The 19,878-nt window shown below is 47.9% G+C and overlaps 1 protein-coding gene across 3 annotated transcripts; it reads right to left on the reverse strand.

The window, feature by feature from the left end:
• Positions 1–1,157: 1,157 nt before the first annotated feature.
• On the reverse strand, positions 1,158–19,427 carry AGTRAP (angiotensin II receptor associated protein). Of its 3 annotated transcripts, none has more exons than XM_073316408.1 (6): positions 19,327–19,416; positions 15,055–15,246; positions 12,904–12,938; positions 8,004–8,109; positions 5,094–5,292; positions 1,158–2,110 (listed from the first exon to the last, which is right to left on the reverse strand). In XM_073316408.1, the coding sequence occupies exons 2-6, from the start codon at positions 15,076–15,078 to the stop codon at positions 2,001–2,003; spliced, it is 474 nt and encodes a 157-aa protein (XP_073172509.1). In that variant the 5' UTR covers positions 15,079–15,246; positions 19,327–19,416; the 3' UTR covers positions 1,158–2,000. The 3 variants fall into 3 exon arrangements, with proteins under 3 accessions (XP_073172509.1, XP_073172508.1, XP_073172507.1); XM_073316407.1 differs by lacking the exon at positions 19,327–19,416 and adding an exon at positions 10,967–11,025 and having other exon boundaries at positions 14,981–15,055; XM_073316406.1 differs by lacking the exon at positions 15,055–15,246 and having other exon boundaries at positions 19,327–19,427.
• Positions 19,428–19,878: the final 451 nt, after the last annotated feature.

The following is a 19,878-nucleotide window of genomic DNA, read 5'->3' on the forward strand; positions in this document are numbered from 1 at the left end:
ACACCTCCTCATCTATTGTTGGGAGTGGACCACATCCACCCTGATCGAATTGGCCCTGTCAACACTGGCTCTCCACTTGTGAGGTAAACTCCCTTCTCTGCATGTGTCAGTGTATTTATGTCTTTGCATCTGTAACTTTCACTCCGTGCATCTGAAGAAGTGGTGTTTTTACCCACGAAAGCTTATGCTCAAATAAATCTTAGTCTTTAAGGTGCTACCGGACTCCTTCCTGTTTTTATGGATACAGACTAACATGGCTACCCCCTGATACCTAGCAACAAAGATAGTTTTGAATCCAGAAAACTACCCCCAGCGGATAATGAAAAACACCTTAGAACCGAAACCCTGCAAATCAAGGGGTGTGGGTGTAATTCCACCTGGCACCTTCTGCATTTCTGTCTGAGTGTATCCTGCTGCCAGTTTAAAAAGGAGGATCTCTGGGAAATCCTGGATTTTGTACACTCCTGCAGGCACAGAGTAAAGCCTGCATTCAGAGCCGAAGCAGCGCTATGCATGCTGGGGTGGGCTACATTTGTTCACTTTTGCTACATCTAGCATATCTGAATACAAGGGCACTTGTGCGTATATTCAAATAAGGGGTCTCTTTTGACAGTGTTATTTAATTATCAGCATAAATCATTAGTAGCCAAGATTGCAGGCTTTTATCACTAGCTCTGCCACTGATTTCCGGAGTGAGCTGGGGTAGGGATCTTAGGCGCTCTGCGTCCCTTTAGCAATCTGTTGAATACGGAGCTCCTGCCTTCCAGGAATGTTGTGATTTGTTTGTAAGCCGCAGTGATTTGCCCACAAAAGGCACTCGAAAAAATGTGAAGTCTGATGATTAATAATAAATAGAATACAAGAGATGGTTAGAGGATTTGCAGTATCTTTTTAAAATGGGATACCCACATGAGACAGACCTTTATTTCTGTGGCAGTCCCAGAAAGACACATCATACCCTCCACCCTGATTAACTACAATGCAAACTTCCCCACAAGGGCCCGTGCTGGACTTGAACCAGAAACCTAGTGGAAATAAAAGCCTGTTTTTCTCTTTTTATCACTCTCCCATGCCACTGGGCTTAATTCTAACTCATCAGGAATTTCCCACATTACAGATGAGGCAGTGGGGCGAGTGGTGTAATTTTTAACACAGAATTCTGTCAGTGCTAAGGTGCTCCTTTTATTTTAGAAAAAAAAAATTAAGTTCTATTTAGATGCCAAGTGAAGGCAAAAAGTGTGTTTTAAGGCACAACATATTTACAATGCACAAGTAACAGTCATTGCACAGGGTCCTTGTGGACTTGAAACCTGCATACACACAACAAATGAAAACCCAAGGCTAGACAGAGGGAGCATAGGAACTCCTTGGGGCCGCAGACCCACCTTCTCTCAGCCCAGCTGTGTGCAATTACTCTCAGCTAGCCTGGGCAGTTACCAGCATGAACACAACTTTATGAGCATCCACCACACCTCACGGAAACTGGAGAGTTTCTGTGAACACCAGCAGTAATCACTTGTGAGCTTTATCCATATGACCAACGTCACCCCCACTGGCTCAGTAGACTGCTGCCCAATCAGATGGACATTTAAAAGAGCCTTTTACGCTAGCTTCTTCATGAACATCTTGGGTAGCGGGGTGTATCACTGATGCAGGAGCTGCAGAGCGTTGGATCTGGGAGACTACAGGGGAGGTTCTTGCAATTACTCAGACAATAGTGACATTGTGGGGCAGGGCGTGGTAGGGTTAGACAGACCTGTGGTTCTTAAACTGACATCTCCAGGACATTCTGAACTCACTGCAGGACCCAGTCCACCTAAACACCTTCAGGAAGGGATGGATGCTCAAAGGGAGGAGAGTAAAATTAGATCCTCTCCTGCTTGCTCATTTTAGAGCCTACTCCAATGGGGGGGAGGGAACAGGGAGGGGTAGTTTTTAATTTGTTGTTGGGTAGGGGACATCAGTGAGATCCTGCTCTCTGTTTCTGGCAAGGGGGAGCCTCAGAAAGGATGTGGGGCTGGCTTGCTGTCCAGATCAGGGTACGGGCAAGGCGCATCTTGCTGATCAATCGACTGGTATGAGCTGCGATCCCGGCCCACGCTGAGGAAACCTGCATGGGGAGGAATAGATGATGCTTTCAGACAGTGCCAGCTCAGGAAGTCAAATAAACGTAGTTCAGCATTGCATCACATTCATTGCATCCTTGCTCTCCTTGCACCCAAGGAATTTTGTGACACATGCTACTTGTAATTATGCTCATTCAAATAAAAGCACTCTTCCTTCCGAGTACAATTAGCACGGGGGGCAGGCAGAACGCCCTCACCCAACCTCCTTGCTTAGCAATGCACCATTTGCCAGTTGCATTACGAGTTTTTCTGAAGCAGAAACGGGCAATGGCCAGGTGCAGGATATCAGAAGGGACAGACCAGCGTGCGGCTGCAGTATGGCTAATTCTAGACCCCTCACTGTTGCCATTAGCTCTGAATAACAAACACTGATTCCCCAAGGTCCTCTACAGTTACAACTGCGTGTCAGGTGTTTTAATAATGGTGTAGTACAATCATGCTATAAGAGTGGCCTCCAGTCCAACTTTAGATTTCTCATGAAGAAGGGGCCTAACACTTATGCAGAGAGACAGTTCCTGGAAGGCGTATGGGACCAGGAACAAGCTGGAGAAGGGTTGGTCCAAGGCTTCCAAAGCAAAATAATTTTAATAGGTGGACGTGATGAGTCCTAGATCCTCACTCAGAACAACAAGCCAGGGCTGCTTTTCATTCCCTGAGAGGTACTGTTCTTGCAGCCATGAAGCTGAGTCGAATAGCCAGACCCACAATTACTGTTTGTTTCAACTTGTTTGAACAGTTTCCTGTGGGAGCCAGAGAAGACTAAATCTACGCTGCAATACATGAATACCAGGGGCACAATGTCTGGCTGGTGGAAATCAGTGAAGAGCTGAATGCATGATTCACCCATCAGTCTCTCTTCCTAATAAGCCCACCTCATATCTCTGAGTTACAAAGCAAAGTGTATCACACTCAGGCACTGTCTTTTAATACAACCATGCCCTGATTATGTTACAAACATGGTTTGCTGTGTTAAGCATCTTACAGAGCCGTGATGCAGTCCCAGTGCAACGAGAGAAAGAGAGAAGCTTTTTGTCTATCTAGGCTGATCAACTATCATGAGATAGAAAATTATTTAAATCAATGCTAGTCACTGACACATGTGACAACTCCTGCTGAAAGCAGGCAGGGGGCTGGGGGAGCTGCCAAGCAACAGACGGCTATTCTGCATAGAACGAAACCGACTATGAAGTGACCAGGAAAATACATAAGTGGAACAAAGTGGGATAGTTGCACTGCGATGGGACAGACCTAGTGGCATGAAGGTGCCACAAGGAAAAGCTAACAGGAAGGGCGTTTGGTGAACGTGTTAACCTCACATCAGTGACTCACACCTTGTACCGAAAGGCTGCAGTGAAGCCAGTTTGGGCTAGCGCAGAAAACTAGTGCTACCGTTTTTATTGAGTTCGGTCTAGTGACGGAGATGCCTAGGGCTAGAGACGAGATCCACGTCCCGGGCTCACCGTTGGGCTGGAAGGGATAGCCCCGAAAACCTGGAGAGGTGAAGGGAACAGCACTCATTGCTCAATGACACCTACTCTTCCTGCCGCAAGCAAGTAGATGGTTACGTCTGGGTTATAAGCACAACAAGCAGCTGATGGACGAGGCTTGTGCCAAGATGCCTGGCAAGACTGTGCTGAGAACCCACGGGGGCTGGCATCTCTGCATTCTGCTTGCAGTTTCATTAACAGCATGGCAGGAGAGAGACTGGCAGGCATCAAAGCTGTTCCCCATTACACTAGGTGGGATGAGACTGGCATCCTGCAGCTGGCATCCCCAGGTGCCCAAGCTGATCCCATCTTCTGGATACTACAGCGCTCCCTTGCATGGGAGGCCTTACCCTCTGCAGGAGCACAGAAGCAGCAAAGCAAGGACCTTCTAACACATCTCCACTTTCCTAGCAGCCAGGGAGTTCAGAGCCAGGAGCGGTGGAGTGGTGCATTAGCCCAAGCTGCTCTCCGAAGAGACGAGGATGGAAAGCCGCTGTTCAGGAGGTTTTTTAGGAGGCAAAAAGCAGGCTCCAAAGTGCATGGTACCTTCTGCAGGAAGGGGGAGGAGGGCAGCAGTAAGACTAATGACTGGCACAGTCCAACAGGACCAGAATTCGCTTTGCAGCCTCTGTTTGCAGGACCCTCTGCCAAGGACGCCACAAAAGAGAAGCTCAGTGGGGATTTGCAAGCCAGCTAGTTCAGACTCAGGGCTTGCCCTGTACACACTGCAGAAGGTCATTTCACAGCAGCTAACACGCTCTTGTCTCAGCGGAGGTCACTGAGGAATTGTCAACTAGAGACACATTTCACCTACCCAGGACATTGGAGACATCAGCTATTCCTCAGAACTGCCCCCCCCCCCCCAGTGAGGAACATATTAGCCCCATGTTTCAGAAGGGGAAACTGAGGCACAGATTAAAATGATTTGCCCAAGGTGTCACAGCAAGGCTGGGATGAGAAGCCAGACTTTCATATCTATGCTCAGTTGACCCCACATCCTGCCCCCGTTCTCTCAACATGCTTTCATTTCTCCCTTCTCCTCCCTCCTTCTGCCCCAGTCACAGCCAGCGGGAACAGAACTAGTCGGTGAGGAAGAAAGACACAAAGGCTTCCAGCCCGACCATGGAACACACACAGCTAAGGGAAAGGGAAGAGGAGACAGGCAGCTCAGTTACGCCGGACAAGGGGGATACCACTGGAGTCAATACCGTCACAGGTAAAGCGGCTGTCGGACGAGGACTCCAGGTCTGCAAGGGAAAAGAGGGAGAACATAAAAAATCCACAAAGCATGAGACAAAGTGGGAGCACAAGAAGGGGACAAGGGGAGAACACAGACTGGGCAAGAGAGAGACCCACAAGAACAGGCAGAATCCAGCTGTGCGTATCCCAGACCGAGAGCAGGCGTGAAGGATCCAGAAGGCAGAATAAGCTCAGACTGACAACAGGAAAGGGCAGACTACATGGATGTGTGGCCTCCTACCTAGGTTGACGACGTACTCTCCCCCACGCTCCCGGTACATCTGATAGACAAAGAGACATGACAAGGGTTTGAGGAGGAGGCTGAAGATGGCCATGCCTGCATCGAAGCGCTGCAGGTCAGTCAGAGAGCTACCCCGGGGATAGAAGAGGCTGATGTTAATGATGTCCAGGAGGATCGTGATCAACAAGCCAGTCAGGAACTGGAAATCAGAAACACAAGGACATTGATTGGAAATCTGATTCACCACCAAGAGCCAAACAGCCCAAAACAATGGAAATCAGAGTCTCAGGATGTAACGTGTCTCCATCCTTGAAGACCTGCATTCACGTGCCACCGGCTTTACTTTACCTTACCTCACCTCCAGGCCAGCCTGAAATTGTAACCATGGTGGCGTCTAGCATATGGAATCCACACCCCCTTGACAGGTGTCTCACCCCCTTCCTGCTCATCTCTTAACACCTTACACTTTTCCCTGTAAAAGATGGATTTTCCTAAGAGGATGACTCGGTCTCATATTTACAATTATCTCTCCTCACCTCTCAGGGACCGTTTTTCCCTCTCATTTGTATTTTCCAGGGTAAGAGAGAGATTTATTTTTAAAATACATTCAGCACTTTGAGCTTGGGAGGGAGCAGATCAGCATCTTCAGTGGGACTCTTTGCCAAGTCAGGCTAGGTCCAAAAACCGTTGGTACGAAATGAGGTTTGACATGTCTAAGGTGGACACAAATTTCATATTTGTACTGCAGTAGCAGTTCCAATGAGGGACTCAGGTGGTATTGGATTTAAAAGAATACCATATGTGAGGATTTCAATATTCCTCTGAAGTGGTTGTGGCCCTAACCGTAGCTTTGTGCGAGCACATGAGAGGCAAAGTGAAACTGAGTCGCTTCTCTGCATTGTCCAAGCTGAGTGAAATGCCGAGAGCAAGCATGTAGTGTTAATGGTCTATCCTAGTGCTTTTATACTGCCACCCCTCACTGTGGTATCCAGGCCCAAGCACAGAGAGTACATTACATTCGTTTAATTTTCAGATTTAATATTCTGTGTTAATAAAATAAAAAACTTTTGTCGCTTAATAGATTAAGTTAACCAGCTCCTGGCTCCTGGCAGGCATTCTCTAAAGATGTACCATAGAGTCTAAGGCCAGATCATCTAGTCCAGGGGTGGCCAACGTGTGTCTCCGGAGCCCCATGCGGCTCTTCAGAGGTTAATATGCGGCTCCTTGTACAGGCACCGACTCCGGGGCTGGAGCTACAGATGCCAACTTTCCAATGTGCTACAGGGTGCTCACTGCTCAACCCCTGGCTCTGCCCCAGGCCCCAGCCCCACTCCCCTCCTTCCCCCAAGGCCCCCGCCCCTTTCCCTGAGTCTGCCGTGCCCTTGCTCCTCCTCCTGCGCCCCGCACCACGAGCCTCCTGCACGCCACAAAACAGCTGATCGCGGCGGGCAGGAGGCGCAGGGATGGAGGGTTAGGTGCTGATAAGCGGTGCTGCTGGAGGGTGGGGCGGGGGAGCTGACTGGGGGCTGCCGCTGTGTTACTGTGGCTCTTTGGCAATGCACATTGGTAAATTCTGGCTCCTCCTCAGGCTCAGGTTGGCCATCCCTGATCTAGACTGACGTCTGACATAACACAGGTCATAGAACTTACCCCAAATCATTCTTGTTTGAACTAGATTCTATCTTTTAGAAAAACATCCAGTCTTGATTTTAAAATGGTCTCTAATGGAGAACTGGTAAATTGTTCCAATGGTTAACTCCCCTCACTGTTATAATGTATGCCTTATTTCCAGTCTAAAATTTGTCTAGCTTCAACTTCCAGCCATAGGATCTTGTTAGATCTTTGTCAGAGAGACCAAAGAGCCCATTATCAAATATGTATTCCCTATGTAGGTACTTATAAATGTATCAAGTCATCTCTTAATTTTCCCTCATTAAACAGTTCCTCGAGTCTATCACCATAAGGCAGGTTTTCTAATCCTTTAAGCATTCTCCTGGCTCTTCTCTGAGCCCTCTCCAATTTATTAGTCCTTCTTGAACTGTGGACATCAGACTTATACACATACTTAACTTTACTGCTGTAATTCATCCCATAGACTTCAATAAGATCACTCACAATGCCTAAAGATAAGTATGTGGGTACGTTTTTCCAGGATTAGGGCCTAGTTAATTCAAAAAGTTAACAGTACTTTCCCTGTCCTACACCTGCCTAAGTCCCCCTGCCAATTTTTGTGGCTTCACAATCAAATTTCCTAATTTTAAAAAAATATTTCTTTCCCTTATCATCATTTGAAAGGCCTGCACAAATGGGAGGGAACAACAGGACTAACTGCATATCCAGGGGAAACACTGAAACTGACCAGACAAGATGCTGTCAAATACACAAGACTTAAAAAGGAGAAAATATTCTCTCCACCATGTTTCAGTTATAGTCATCTTTGGTCTTACTTCTACCAGTAGTAGGCAAAAAGTTGAGAGACTGTTTTTTAAATTAGAACGTGTCCCTTTCAAAGAGGCAGTCCCATTTATTTCTACGAACAAGCTGAACACTTGTGGTTTGTTTTAAAGCCGTGGTGGTGGTGGTGGCATCATCATCTTTTTTTTCTTGCGAGTTTAACACGATGCAAGGTTAAGGGGTTCAGCTAGGAGTGCTCAGCACCCAGCAGATCCCACTGGAAACAATGGGTGCTGAACACTTTTGACCTTCAGTTCGGTGCCTAAATGAGAGCTGAGCTATTCTGAAAATCTGGCCGCTTGAGAGTCGGAAGTGCCCTTTTCAATTCTGAGCACAGCTGAAAAGTGGACTAGACTCTCAGGAATTTTTGCTATCCTCTCCTTAAAAGCAGTGACGTCTTCCCCACAACACCCTCTTACAGAGCCTGTTCAGGAAGGTGCCTGCCCCCTGACTTACCATGATTATTGCATCGATGGACTCTCGCTGAGCAATTGCCCAAACCCCCACTGCCAGGACGGTGAAGTTTCCCCATGCGTAGGATGGCGGAAGCCCCAAGCATCCCCTGGCAAACAAGGCACAAAAAAACCATTCAGAACATGTCTGATGTGACTAGTGTGAGTTTAACCACTGGAACTCAACCCCCTTAGATCTCTGTGTTGCAAGATTTCGATACGGAATGCTAGATCTGTTCCAGCAATATGCCGGGTTTTCCCCTGCGCGTCAGACTCCGGGGTTATCCTAATAACTGACTCCAGCAATATGAAAAGATTATTTCCCCACCCCTAGAATTCTATATATATAGGAATTATAGGCTGTCTGGATCAATCATGAGTAAGAGCCAAGAATTACTACTGCAAGATCTCTCCATTTGCTACTACAGGATCTCTGTATCAACACCCGCAAGAAGCGGATGATTCCCCTGCAGTCTCAGTTCACCTTTCCCAGAGTTATATCTATCATCCCAACATCAGCTATGAGGCCAATTAAGCTCAAGCATTTACTACAGCACTCACATGCAATTCACACAATCAAATCCCCTACAAAGGGTTAGGATTTTAAACAAAAGGCAAGTTTCTTTAGGGTCTCTTGACGTTTGTTCAGAACATTGTTCCCAGCTGGCCTCCATTGCAGCTATATATTTACCTCCACCCTGTTATGGAGATTTATTTACATCTAAAAATCTAATCACATATGCATGCTTGGCAGAATTCATTTTTTTAATAATTTCAACAGCTAAATATCAATGTTTATTTTTAAGCTTTTTTATTTTTATCCATTTAAATTTCCACAGTCGCAGGAAATTATGGAGGGACTCAGACTAATTATTTAATGACAGTAGAAGTTGAGATTCAAAAAGTTAAAATGTATTGATACCAGTCAGCTCTGTGTTCTTGGGGAACCAGGGCACAGTATCTAGCCTGTCTGACTCATGAAAGACACACAACAGTCTTTGCTTGAACCAAAACCGATCAGAGAAAAGACTTGCAGAGAGCAGTGAAGGGCATTGGGAGACACACCTAGACTCCTCCTGACAAGGGCGACAAGATTAAGGCATCGCCATTAGTATACAGAATGGAGAACAGAGGCCACTCCCCTAGCCTCATCTGCATGAAAGATGGGACAGGGAGACATCTCCATTAGCATACAGAATGGACAACAGAGAACCGCACTGAACTCTGGGACCAGAAAAGCAGGAAAACACTGCATCATGGGGGATCTCTGCTCCAGATGCTAATGAACCTACGCCTGCACACACCCAGCTCAACAGTTATCAGACCAATTCTAGTAATGAATCTTTGATTGATATCCAAAATACTGAAGCAGCCTAATTGCATTGTGAGCTTCCTGCAAGGAACACCACCCATAGCCAAGAGTGATCAGCTCCTATTGTCTAGCCTAAAGAAAACCCTTGAGTCATCAGTTTACCCATAAACAAATCTAGTGTTCTCCCTTGAACCATTGTTGTTTCTCTACAAAAACCCCAAACTATGTTAATGTAAGTGTTCTGATGCATGGACCCAAACTCTGTATCAGTTCCACTGGGACTCCATCTCCTGACTGATTGTGCTGGGGGCTCTGCCTGTCTCCAGCACTCAGGACCCTGCGCTACCATCACCTGGGAACCCTGACCAGTTCAAGCCTCATGGAGTGGGTGAGATCCCTCCCTCTCTCTCTCTGTTCTCTTTTCTACCTCAGGTATTAACCTTTAATAATGTAACTTATGTTTGTTTAGCCCTCCTTGTGTAGTTATCACGATTATCCAGTAAATAACTTTATGGTTAAGCTAGTTGCTTCTCTCTCTCTCTGAACTTTACTCTTGTGTTTTCAGCTTCCCCATTTACTCTGCAGCAACACTTCTTTTACCTAAGCTAAAGATCCCTGTAGCATCCCAAATACTGTGGGGTTTGCTCATCGAGTGGGTTACTACCAGTACAATTGTAATGCGAACGGGGGGGCAGGGACGTGCTGAACCTGGGGCATATAAAGGTGGCAGTTGAAAGTGCTGCTTGACCCAGCCCGTTGAGTCCAGGGACATATAAGGGGGTCAGCTTGAGTGTGCTGATTGACCCGGTCCACTCAGACTTGCTCTGTTAGCGGGTGGGTGTTCATCTGATTCTGGGGCTGGAGGAACCCAGCCCTGGGGAATCTAGGTCCTGCAGGGTAGCTCCATTGGAAGGGGACTTGCAGAAGGGAGAAGTAGAGCTCCATATGAACACCCTGTTCCAAGAAGCTGGAATGAGCAAAGGCTCAGGAAAAACCCAGGTAATAGAAGAGAGGAAGCACTCCCAGGGAATTAGGAGTTTGATGGGAGGAAAAGAAACAGTGTCTTGGGGTTTAAGGGCCCGGGATCAGGAGCCCTGTAGGGTAGGATGGGTCAGGACACCCCTCTCTTCCAGCCAATCAGGAGGAGCTTTCTTGAGGCAGGTAGTATATAATCAGCCTTCTTCCTCAGCACAGGGGAGATGCTGGCAAGAGAAGGAAGCCACCACCAGAAGGCTACACTCCAGGGAGAGTCAGCAGTGAGCTGGCTGTGGCAAGGGACGAGCTCTGTGTGGACGGCAGAAGAGCCAGAGCTAAGTGCGAACTGTTGGATTGTGGTGATGGGCTCGACTGGTGGAACCGTTGGGGGTCATTAATGCAGCCCCAAGTGGAGGGCAGCAGGACTTATAAGAAAGGCTGTGGAGAGGCTGTGAGTGGCTCTAAGAGGGAGAGAAGAGTGGAGGGTGGCCGGCACAGAGGGAACTCCGGGCACAAGGGACTGCTGAGTCGGTGGCAGCCCTCCTGCGAGGCCATGTAAGTAGGTAGGAGATAGACAGGAAGCCGTGGGCCTGATTCCCAAGTCGTTCTCTCGAAGCCAACAGAACAAAACCGATTTACACCAGCCAAGTGTTAAGTTCCGTGCGGTTGGTCATTTTTACCTTGCATCTGAAAGACAGCACCCCCAGCAGCAAGGTCCCCCCAGCACCACGCTGGAGCACTAGCCAGGACCGACACAGAGAGAAGAGTCATCAGTGAGTCATTCGGAGACACATTTCCTTGGCTGTTGCCCTATGCTGCCACCCAAACAGGACCCAGCTCCACTTGTGAAAAGGGTTGTGGGGCAAGGCCATGATTTAAGAGCGAAGCCACCCCGGGTCCATACCAATGCCACTATGCTGTGCTTATATTATAGCCAGGCAGAGAACAATGCTGTGCGGAGAGTGCTCCCCCCACACTAAAACAGCTGTGTGACGTTACTGACATGAACTGTGACCATATAGATCATTGTTGCAACCAAGGTCCTATAGCTGCACCAAAACTTGTACAAAGGAGGTCAAGTAAGGTGTCTATAGAAAGGTTGTAATTTGCTGGTCATGATTATGCTGTCTGTATGTGTGTATCATTCTTGTATTTGAAGTTATAAATATTGGCTATGTACTTGTATCTCAATGTGTTTGATTCTAAGTAGCCTCAGTGAAGCATTTGGTCAGCTTCTTGAGAAAGGACTATTCTCAGTAAGTGCCCAATCAAGAAACACTTAACTGACAATGGACTTTGGAAGACGCCAATCCACATCTGAGCTTTCCTGGGAATGTTCAAACTAACATGTAAACAATGGCTTCGGCCAGCAAAAAGCTGAATTATTCATGAACATGTGACTTGCCCAGGTGGCTACAAATTCCATCTTGTTGCTGTGATTTTGCACAAAAGAACAAAGGGGTTTCCGCCCACAAGAAAGAGAATATAAACGGCCCTGGAAGCCTCTCAATTTTGTCTTCAGCTGGCTCAAGAGATGGTCTCTCCACCTCAAAGAGATGCCTGAAAGAAACTGGAACAAAGGACAGCAACTACGGGGGTGTGAGTGATTGCTGGACCCAGGCCATAACCTACAACATTGGTCGGAAAAGGATTGGGCCCAGACTAGGAAGGAGTCCAGTCTGTGAAAGAAGCCTATTGGAACATCTCTAAGGGTGAGATTTCATCTGTAATCAGTGTCTAAATGTATTAGGCTTAGACTTGCGTGTTTTGCTTTATTTTACTTGGTGACTTACTTTGTTCTGTCTGTTATTACTTGGAACCACTTAAATCCTACTTGTTATACTTAATAAAATCATGTTTGTTTATTAACCCAGAGTAAGTAATTAATACCTGGGGGAGCGAACAGCAAGACATCTCTCTCTATCATTGTTATAGAGGGCAGACAATTTATGAGTTTACCCTGTATAAACTTCATACAGAGTAAAATGGATGTATTCAGGGTTTAGCCCTGGTCTACACTGGGGGATGTGGGGGAAAGAAATCGATCTAAGTTACGCAACTTCAGCTACGTGAATAACGTAGCTGAAGTCGACGTACTTAGATCGACTTACCGTGGTGTCTTCACTGCGGTGAGTCGACTGCTGCCGCTCCCCCGTCCACTCCACCTGCGCCTCTCGCGGCGGTGGAGTACAGGAGTGGACGGGAGAGCGCTCAGGGGTCAATTTATCACGTTTAGACTAGACGCGATGGATCGATCGCCGATCCGGTGGGTAGTGAAGACATACCCTTAGGCTCCCAGAAAGACTGAATACTGGGTGCTGGGAAAGTCCCTGTTAACTGAGAAACTCCTGGGCTAAGTGAATCTTAATTTCTGTGAACTGCAGGAGAGCGTGGCCCAACCTCTTGGTCAGTGCTGGAGCAGACTGGTGCATCTAGCTCAGCAAGACGGAAGTGGAGGGAAGCCTTTTCTGGCAGAGGGGTTTGTTCTCAGTGGGATCCCAGCACATCTAGTGACATTCTTGAGGGAGTTTCTTTGACCCAACCCATCACAAGCCGATTCTCAGTTCTCTTGAACCCCCTCTTCTCACCAGGTCCGAGTAGCGTACAAATGACTTACCATGTCGTGAGCAGCCAGTGCACCAGAACGATTGCCTGCAGGAGAGCAGAGAGAAGACAGGTCAGCAAGTCTGAGAAATGGTGGAGAACTGGAGTGAAATGGTACTTTCTGGCTTGAAAGGGCAAGGAAAGCAAAGAGCGCCAGCCAGGCCATAGAAATAAACAGTTCAAAGAGCTGGTTTGCAGCTGCAGAATGGACACAGCCATTCCCCTTGGCCTCTGCTGCTGGGCTTTTTCCGATCTGGTCGCAGTTTGTTACTGTTCTTACCTCTTTGAGCAGGTTATCCAGGGCCTGGTTAGGATTTTTAAATGGGTTATTGATTTTTGGAACCAGAAAACAGTTTGAACAGAAAGCCTGGCAATCTGATTGACACTTGATTAGCACATTTAAAACGCCACTGAATAGGTGTTCCAGCCCGGGGGCCCCAGCTCCCACTGCAAGGCCATTTTGTATCAGCTCTAAGCAGAAGTCCCTGCCTGCTGGCACAGAGGGTTTAATACTTTTTTTCCCTTCCCCTCCTGCCATTCTGTTCAGAGACATAGCTCAGCCCCAGCGAAGCCCTGCCAGGTCCAAAGACAGCAACAGTGACATTCAGCCTTCCCAGATGCCTGCTAAAAAATCCAGGGCCAATCCTGCAAGGTGCTGAATTCCCTCCACTCTCACTGAAGTCAATGGAAATGGAAGGGTGCTCAGTAACTTACACAATCAGGTCCCAACTCCTTGCATGGCAATGACATTCCAAGCAGTGTCACAATACAAATATTTACATGAATGGCTCTTGCCATTGTGTTTAATTAGGCAAATGAGAGATGATAGGAGCTTATAACAAAGCAAATGCTTGTGCTGCTCATTCTCTTACTGGTGATCTGAGATCTTCTGTAACCAAGGAGACACTCTTATTCTCCACGCATTGCAGGATATTTTCTTGCCATTTGTGTTTAATTTGATTTACAGCTGGGCAAGGTGCACAGAGCCTCCACTGTGAACTTCCACCAGCTGCTTTGAAACAAACAGAGCTTCACTCTTTCTGAACTAACAGCAGGATGAGAAAGGACACACTGAACCTGCTGAGTCCAAACAATTTGGGCTCCGTTACCGCTCCCTAAGACACGTTTGGCCTGCAGATAACCACAGGCCGTATGTTCCATTGGTACAAGGTATGGGTGGGAATCTCTCTAAAACACGACAAGCCTCAATGTAGAACCACAGGGGAAAAAAAATCGAAGATGCAATCAATTAGCTCATACTGACTGCAACACTTTTTTCCAGATCTCATTTCAGAGTTTTCAATCACTAAAGGTATCGTAAGAGAGAGGTGCTTAATGAAAATTACATGGACCCCAACACGCTTCATCATTTAGGGCCACATGGCAATACCTTTACTTACGCAAGCAATCGGCCTATTGAAATCACTGGGACTTCTCAGTGGGTCTCTATCTAGCCCTTACATTCCACATGCATTACACTCAAATTTAGGAACGGTTTTGGCATGTCTAGATATTGTAGGGATTGGGCGCAGAACTGTTCTGATCTCATTGCATTTACTGATCCATCTAATATGTAACGCATACACTAAAGTGTCATTCTTTGTTCACGGGGGCACCTAGAGGCCTCAAGGCTCGGCTTCGTGCTAGACACCACATAAACACAATAAAGGAACTTCCCTTCCTCAGAAAACAATCTAAGAGACAGGATGGAAAAAGGAAGTCGTAGCATTACCACCTTACAAACGGAAGTACAGAGAGGTGAGGTGACTTGCCCATGGTCACAGAGATAGGCTGTGACAGAGCTGGAAACTGAACCCAGGGTCATTATTTATCTGTATTACTGTAGCACCTAAGAGCCCCAGGACGCTCTAGTGCTAGGGGCTGTGCAAACACAGGACAAACTGACAGCTCTGAGATGCTATTGGTCTCTCCTGGATCTCAGCACCGTGCCTTGGTCATAAGACCTTTCCTCCACTCTCTCGTTTAATGCAAAGACTGTTGCTTTTAAAAATGTGAATAACCAATAAAGCTGCAACACAAACAAGCAAAAACCAGGAAATTCAAAATGAAAAGTGGCCCCTCATCCTTACCTTACCCCGTTCTGCCTAGATATCACAGTGCGTACGACTTAAGATGCAATATTGTTCCTGTATAGATGCAATACCTTGGTATAGCTGCGACTAAGCATTAACGCTGGGTAGGCTGGATTTTGTCACAACATCAAAAGCCATTTAAACAGGTTTTTAATGTTGATTTTTATTTCAGTTGTTCATGAAAGGCTACAAAATGCTGCTTCTCCCCCATTTCACCCTGCAGACCAAACGGAAGCTGCTAATCAGTAAAACACAGGATGTGCCTGTATAAAAAGGAGAAATGCAAATAGGATTTACTCAAGAGACTACCACAATATCAGAGCAGCTCTTAATTATGTAGAATTTAATTGCACGTTACATACTCACTAGACCCCCTAACACCTCACCATTTAACATAATTAGGTAGCTCCCCCCCACCCCGAAGTTGTCTGTTCCAATATTGCAGTTATTAAATTAGGAGGCATGCTTAACCACACAGACGAGGGAGGGAGGGAGGGTCAGAACCTTGCTATTCCAGGACTGACAGTTTTAGGGGACTGGCAATGCAATATGGGGCCTTTTCCTTCCTGGTTACTAGGCTTGGCTGGTAGTGACAAGATATCCTTCTCTGACAGCTGTGAGGTTAGTTGGTGGTCTCAGTCCAGTACAGAACAGCATCTTAAATCAGTATGGTGTCAAGAATACATGTCTAATGGTATCTTCGCCTATACCAGATTACACAAGTCACTTTGCAGGCCGGCTCTTACAGTGGGATGTGGGAAGGATTAATTCCCTTCTTTTTGCTCAAAGATTTAATCCCTGACGGCTGAAATGTCTTCCTCTAATGAAACAAACTCCATTATTAAGCCTCCGTCTAGAAGTGACAGAGACGTTAAAGGTGGAAAGGTTTTTGGATGAGCCCCTGTACCCACGCTTCCTTTTTAAAGGCTTCCAGGCTGAACGGAAGGATGATCGCTTGGAAACTCAGGAGATCTGGGGTCAATCCCTAGCCCTGCCACCAATTCCCTGTGTGTGACCTTGAGCAAGTCACTATCAGGTCCCAACATGTGAAGTGGGGATAATATTTCCTTCCTCCCACTCTCGGTCTTTCTTGTCTATTTAGATGGTAAGCTCTCTGGGGCAGGGATTTCTCTAATTATATATTTGTTTGACTCCTGCCACAATAAGACCTTTAGGCGCTACTGTAATATGATAAGGATCCACAACACAACAGGCAGGTTCAACAGAGACAACAGGGGTGAAGAGATACAGGGAACTAGTCATCCTCCCACCGGAGTCTTGATGGGATACACTAGAAAGGCAGCACCAGGGGAAGCTCCTGCACCACATACTCTAAAGATAAACAGATATCAGTTTGTATTTCTGTCTCGCTGCTTGTTTTCACAAGTCACTCAGGGGTGCTGGAACAAGCTGTATAGTGCGGATGCTAAGAGCCATTGAACCGAACTGTAAACCCTATATATAATGGAAACCACTTCAAGCCAGGGGGTGCTGCAGAACCCCCCGCACTTCAAATTCCAGCACCTATGAAGTCACTTAAGAAAAAAAAGCCACCAAGATAATTCCCAGGGCCCTTGCTTCCCAAGGAGGCCTAGCGGAGCCAAACTTTAAAGAGACAAATTTAATTCAAAACAGCTTTCCCCCCTGTCCATTGTACAACCAATACTTAGTCCATGTTTTGTTTACTATCTTAATTAGATGTCCTTGTTTCTCACTATTATGCTTTGTGTTTATGGTGCTCAGACAACAAAGTTAAGAAGACTTTAAAAACATGGACTAGAGCAAGATCTTTCAAGTGTTCCCCAGCACCAGAAATTCTCACAATAGCCCTGACTATCCATAGTAAAAGTCACCCAGAATTCACTGTTCTAAAAACGCCACAATGTGCAAGCCACATGACCAGCGCTTGAAAACACCATTTCCTTACTTGCCTCTAGCAAGTGAAAAAAGCTTTCCTTGGAAAGGGAAGCGGGAAGCCACGAACCTGTAAAATCTAAACTTCCGTTTTAACATGCCACATAAAAGCAACTAGAGTTTATGGTTGTGAACTCAGCCTTCGGGATGCAAACTTAACCAGGGGTGTTTTCCCAAGTCTGTATGCTGACCGCTCCAGTGCTGGTTCCCCTAACTTCCTCAAGCTTCAGCCAAGTAAAATTAACAGGACTGTGGTTAATTTCACAGCTATTCCTAACCCCTCAGAGAGCAACAAAAATGACAAGATACATATCAATTTCATTCCTGCTACAGGTTGGGCAAAGCTGAAAGCAGCTGAGGAAGGGCCTGAAGATATTAATGCAGAACAGGATACCAAAAATAAAATGGAGGGTAGGGAAAGATAAACTAGACCTCAACACCACTTAACAGCCAGGGAGCTCTGAGGAGAAAGGCATTGCTCTCTTACAGCGGTGAAAATGTGCGGAAAGTCTCAGATTTATCAGACAGCCAAGTCAAACACCAGTTCAAAGAGTCCCTGAGCAGAGTCCAAGGACTCACCCCCCCGCAGAGGAATTCTAGCTTCCTCCCCTTTCCTGGCAGCTGGGGTTTCTCCAAGGAGGACAGGCTTCTCACCAAGGTGTTGACTCTGATCCATACTGGGAGAGGCCTCTCATTGGCATCTGTCTCTGGCCACTAGCTATCCAGTAAAGGTTTCAAGCCCTGAAGATTAGAAACTATGCCCTACAATTTAAAAATACATAGCCGTTTTCAGCTGTACAAAGCCAGAAAAGAATCAGAGGCCTGGAAGGGGCCTCGAGAGGTCATCTAGTCCAGTCCCCTGCACTCAAGGCAGGACTAAGTATTATTCAAGGCAGGACTAAGTATTATTTGGCTCACTTCCAAAAATGCTCTGCCCAACAGCAGCCAAGCCTATTCTGAACCTGAAAACTTGTACACAATTTTATCCTGGATCAAGTGTTGGCCGCTAAAAAACACAGTTAATTAACCAATTGTCTCTGCTGCAGTCTTCTTGCCCCCAGAACTTGCCCTGTAGTTAAAGGGAGCTTTGGGTAGGTCAGAAATGCATGACAGGGTTAACAACAAACTGGGTTAATGTTGCAAGAAGGAAACTTAGTTATAAATACTCCCTCCTTTCTTTAAGGAAACGTGCATGTTTTCTGATGTTTGGCACAACAAGACCCTGTCCTGGGTGGCACAAATACATGACAGGAATGTAACAGAGTTTAAGGAACTTCTTTGCACTCTCCCCAAAACCGATTGGCACATGCCAGCTCTGTTAGGGCAGAGTCCTAGTCCAGTTTCTCATCCCAGCACCCCATCTGGCCTCCAAGCTTCTAGTTGGCACAAGTCAAATTAGAAGCACCATCGGCTGGAGCCATGGGAAATTCTTGCAGAGGTTTGAAGACAAAAACAGACTGAGCGAGAAAGCAGGTCTCCAGCACCCATCCCCCAAGACTGCGGCTCCCTCCTGAGCCACAGAAAAATTTGCTCCTCTGAGGGGAGAATGAGTCACTATCTTTGATAAAACCAACATCCAGTGTCAGCGAGAGAGTGACAAGTCACACTGTACTGTGCAAATGCAGCTCTCTCCAGAGTGCACAGCCAGGGGCATCTGTATCCAGTGCATCCTACAGCAGAGGGGGAATTATGATCCTTGCTTGGGCAAATGCTTGGTCAACAGCAAGAGTCATGGGATCTTTACGGGGAGATTGTCAAAACAAAAGCCACCCTCCAGTCTGAAGTGTCCTCATCTATGCGGTTAGAGAGTAGCCTCCCTAGGGGCATATCTACACTGCACCCAAAACAGGGTTTGAGCATCCACACTGCCCTGAAACCTGGACTGAAAGCTGCTGGCCCCAGGGGTCTCACAGCCATGCTAACACAGCCCTGCTGTGCAACGCAGACCTGCTGGTTTGGGTCTTCAGCTTGAGCTATGTCTACATTTTAAAAAATGACAGACTTTGGACCCAAGTTACAGGGCGACCCAGGCTCTGACCCACCTCCCTAGCAGCGTCCTTAGGAGCGGGAGTCCTGAGTGCCTGGGGCCCGGAGTCAGACTGATCTGTGTGTGGACAGAAAGGGGGCGGTGGGCTCAGGGCTGTGCACCAGGACTGTAAAGGTCAGGTGAGATTAGCTCTTTCCCCCGCTCAGAGGGTGCGCTGTGCCCCTAGGACAGCCCCGCTGTCTGCCCCGTCGTTCGCGTGGGCTCAGGAGCAGGGGGAGGGTTACGCTAACCGGCTGCCGGGTGCTCGGCGCTGCACGGAGACCCCCCCCCCCCCTACACACGCCTCGGGGGAGGGGACCTCAAGCTCCGCAGCCTCCCGGGAGATCCAGCACCACCCCCACGGGTCGCTGAGCCGCAGCCTCTGCGTCCCCCCTCCCGGTACCTTGAGGTTCACAGCGGGCACCTCCATGTTTCCAAACTTTCCGCAGCCCCGCCCTGCACCCGTGACTGTGCTGGAAGCGTCTCACGTGGGCCCGGCTGGGCGGGGGCGGGGCGCTGCGGGGCTGGCTCTGCCCCCGGGGGGGGACCCTGCGCCCTCCTGTGACTGCCGCTGGGGCGGCCGGGGGCTCCCCGCCGGGGGATGCACAGAGCCGCCCCCGCCCGAGGTCGGTCATCCCACCCCTAAAGAGGGAGAATGAAACCCCCTCCCCGCGAGGAAAGGGACCCCGGCCAGGGGGGACCCGGGAACGTGGGGCAATGACCCCGGGACTCCAGGTGGACAGAGAGTGGGGCTGGCCGGGGGGCTGGGGCTGGACAGAGGCAGTGTTGGGGCTGGACAGTGGGGCTGGGGGTTGCTGAGTAATAGGGAGTGTGGATGCCGGTTGCCCCCAGACTGTGGTAAGGGAGGATGCCATGGCCCGGCTGGCCACCTGCCCCGTATTCCAGGGTGACCTTTGGGATCCAGGCAGGTAGCGCACACCCACCCACTGACATG

The sequence above is a fragment of the Lepidochelys kempii genome, chromosome 18 (assembly GCF_965140265.1).
Source record: "Lepidochelys kempii isolate rLepKem1 chromosome 18, rLepKem1.hap2, whole genome shotgun sequence".
In the NCBI taxonomy this organism is placed as follows: Eukaryota; Metazoa; Chordata; order Testudines; family Cheloniidae; genus Lepidochelys; species Lepidochelys kempii.

Coding starts and splice junctions, on each gene's coding strand:
- AGTRAP (XM_073316406.1), bottom strand. CDS start 19,353: ATGGAGGTGCCCGCTGTGAACCTCAAG. Junction 8,110..12,903: donor CACTGGCTGCTCACGACATG/GTAAGTCATTTG, acceptor CTTGTTTGCCAG/GGGATGCTTGGGGCTTCCGC. Junction 2,111..5,093: donor AGAGTACGTCGTCAACCTAG/GTAGGAGGCCAC, acceptor CTCCCCATGCAG/GTTTCCTCAGCGTGGGCCGG.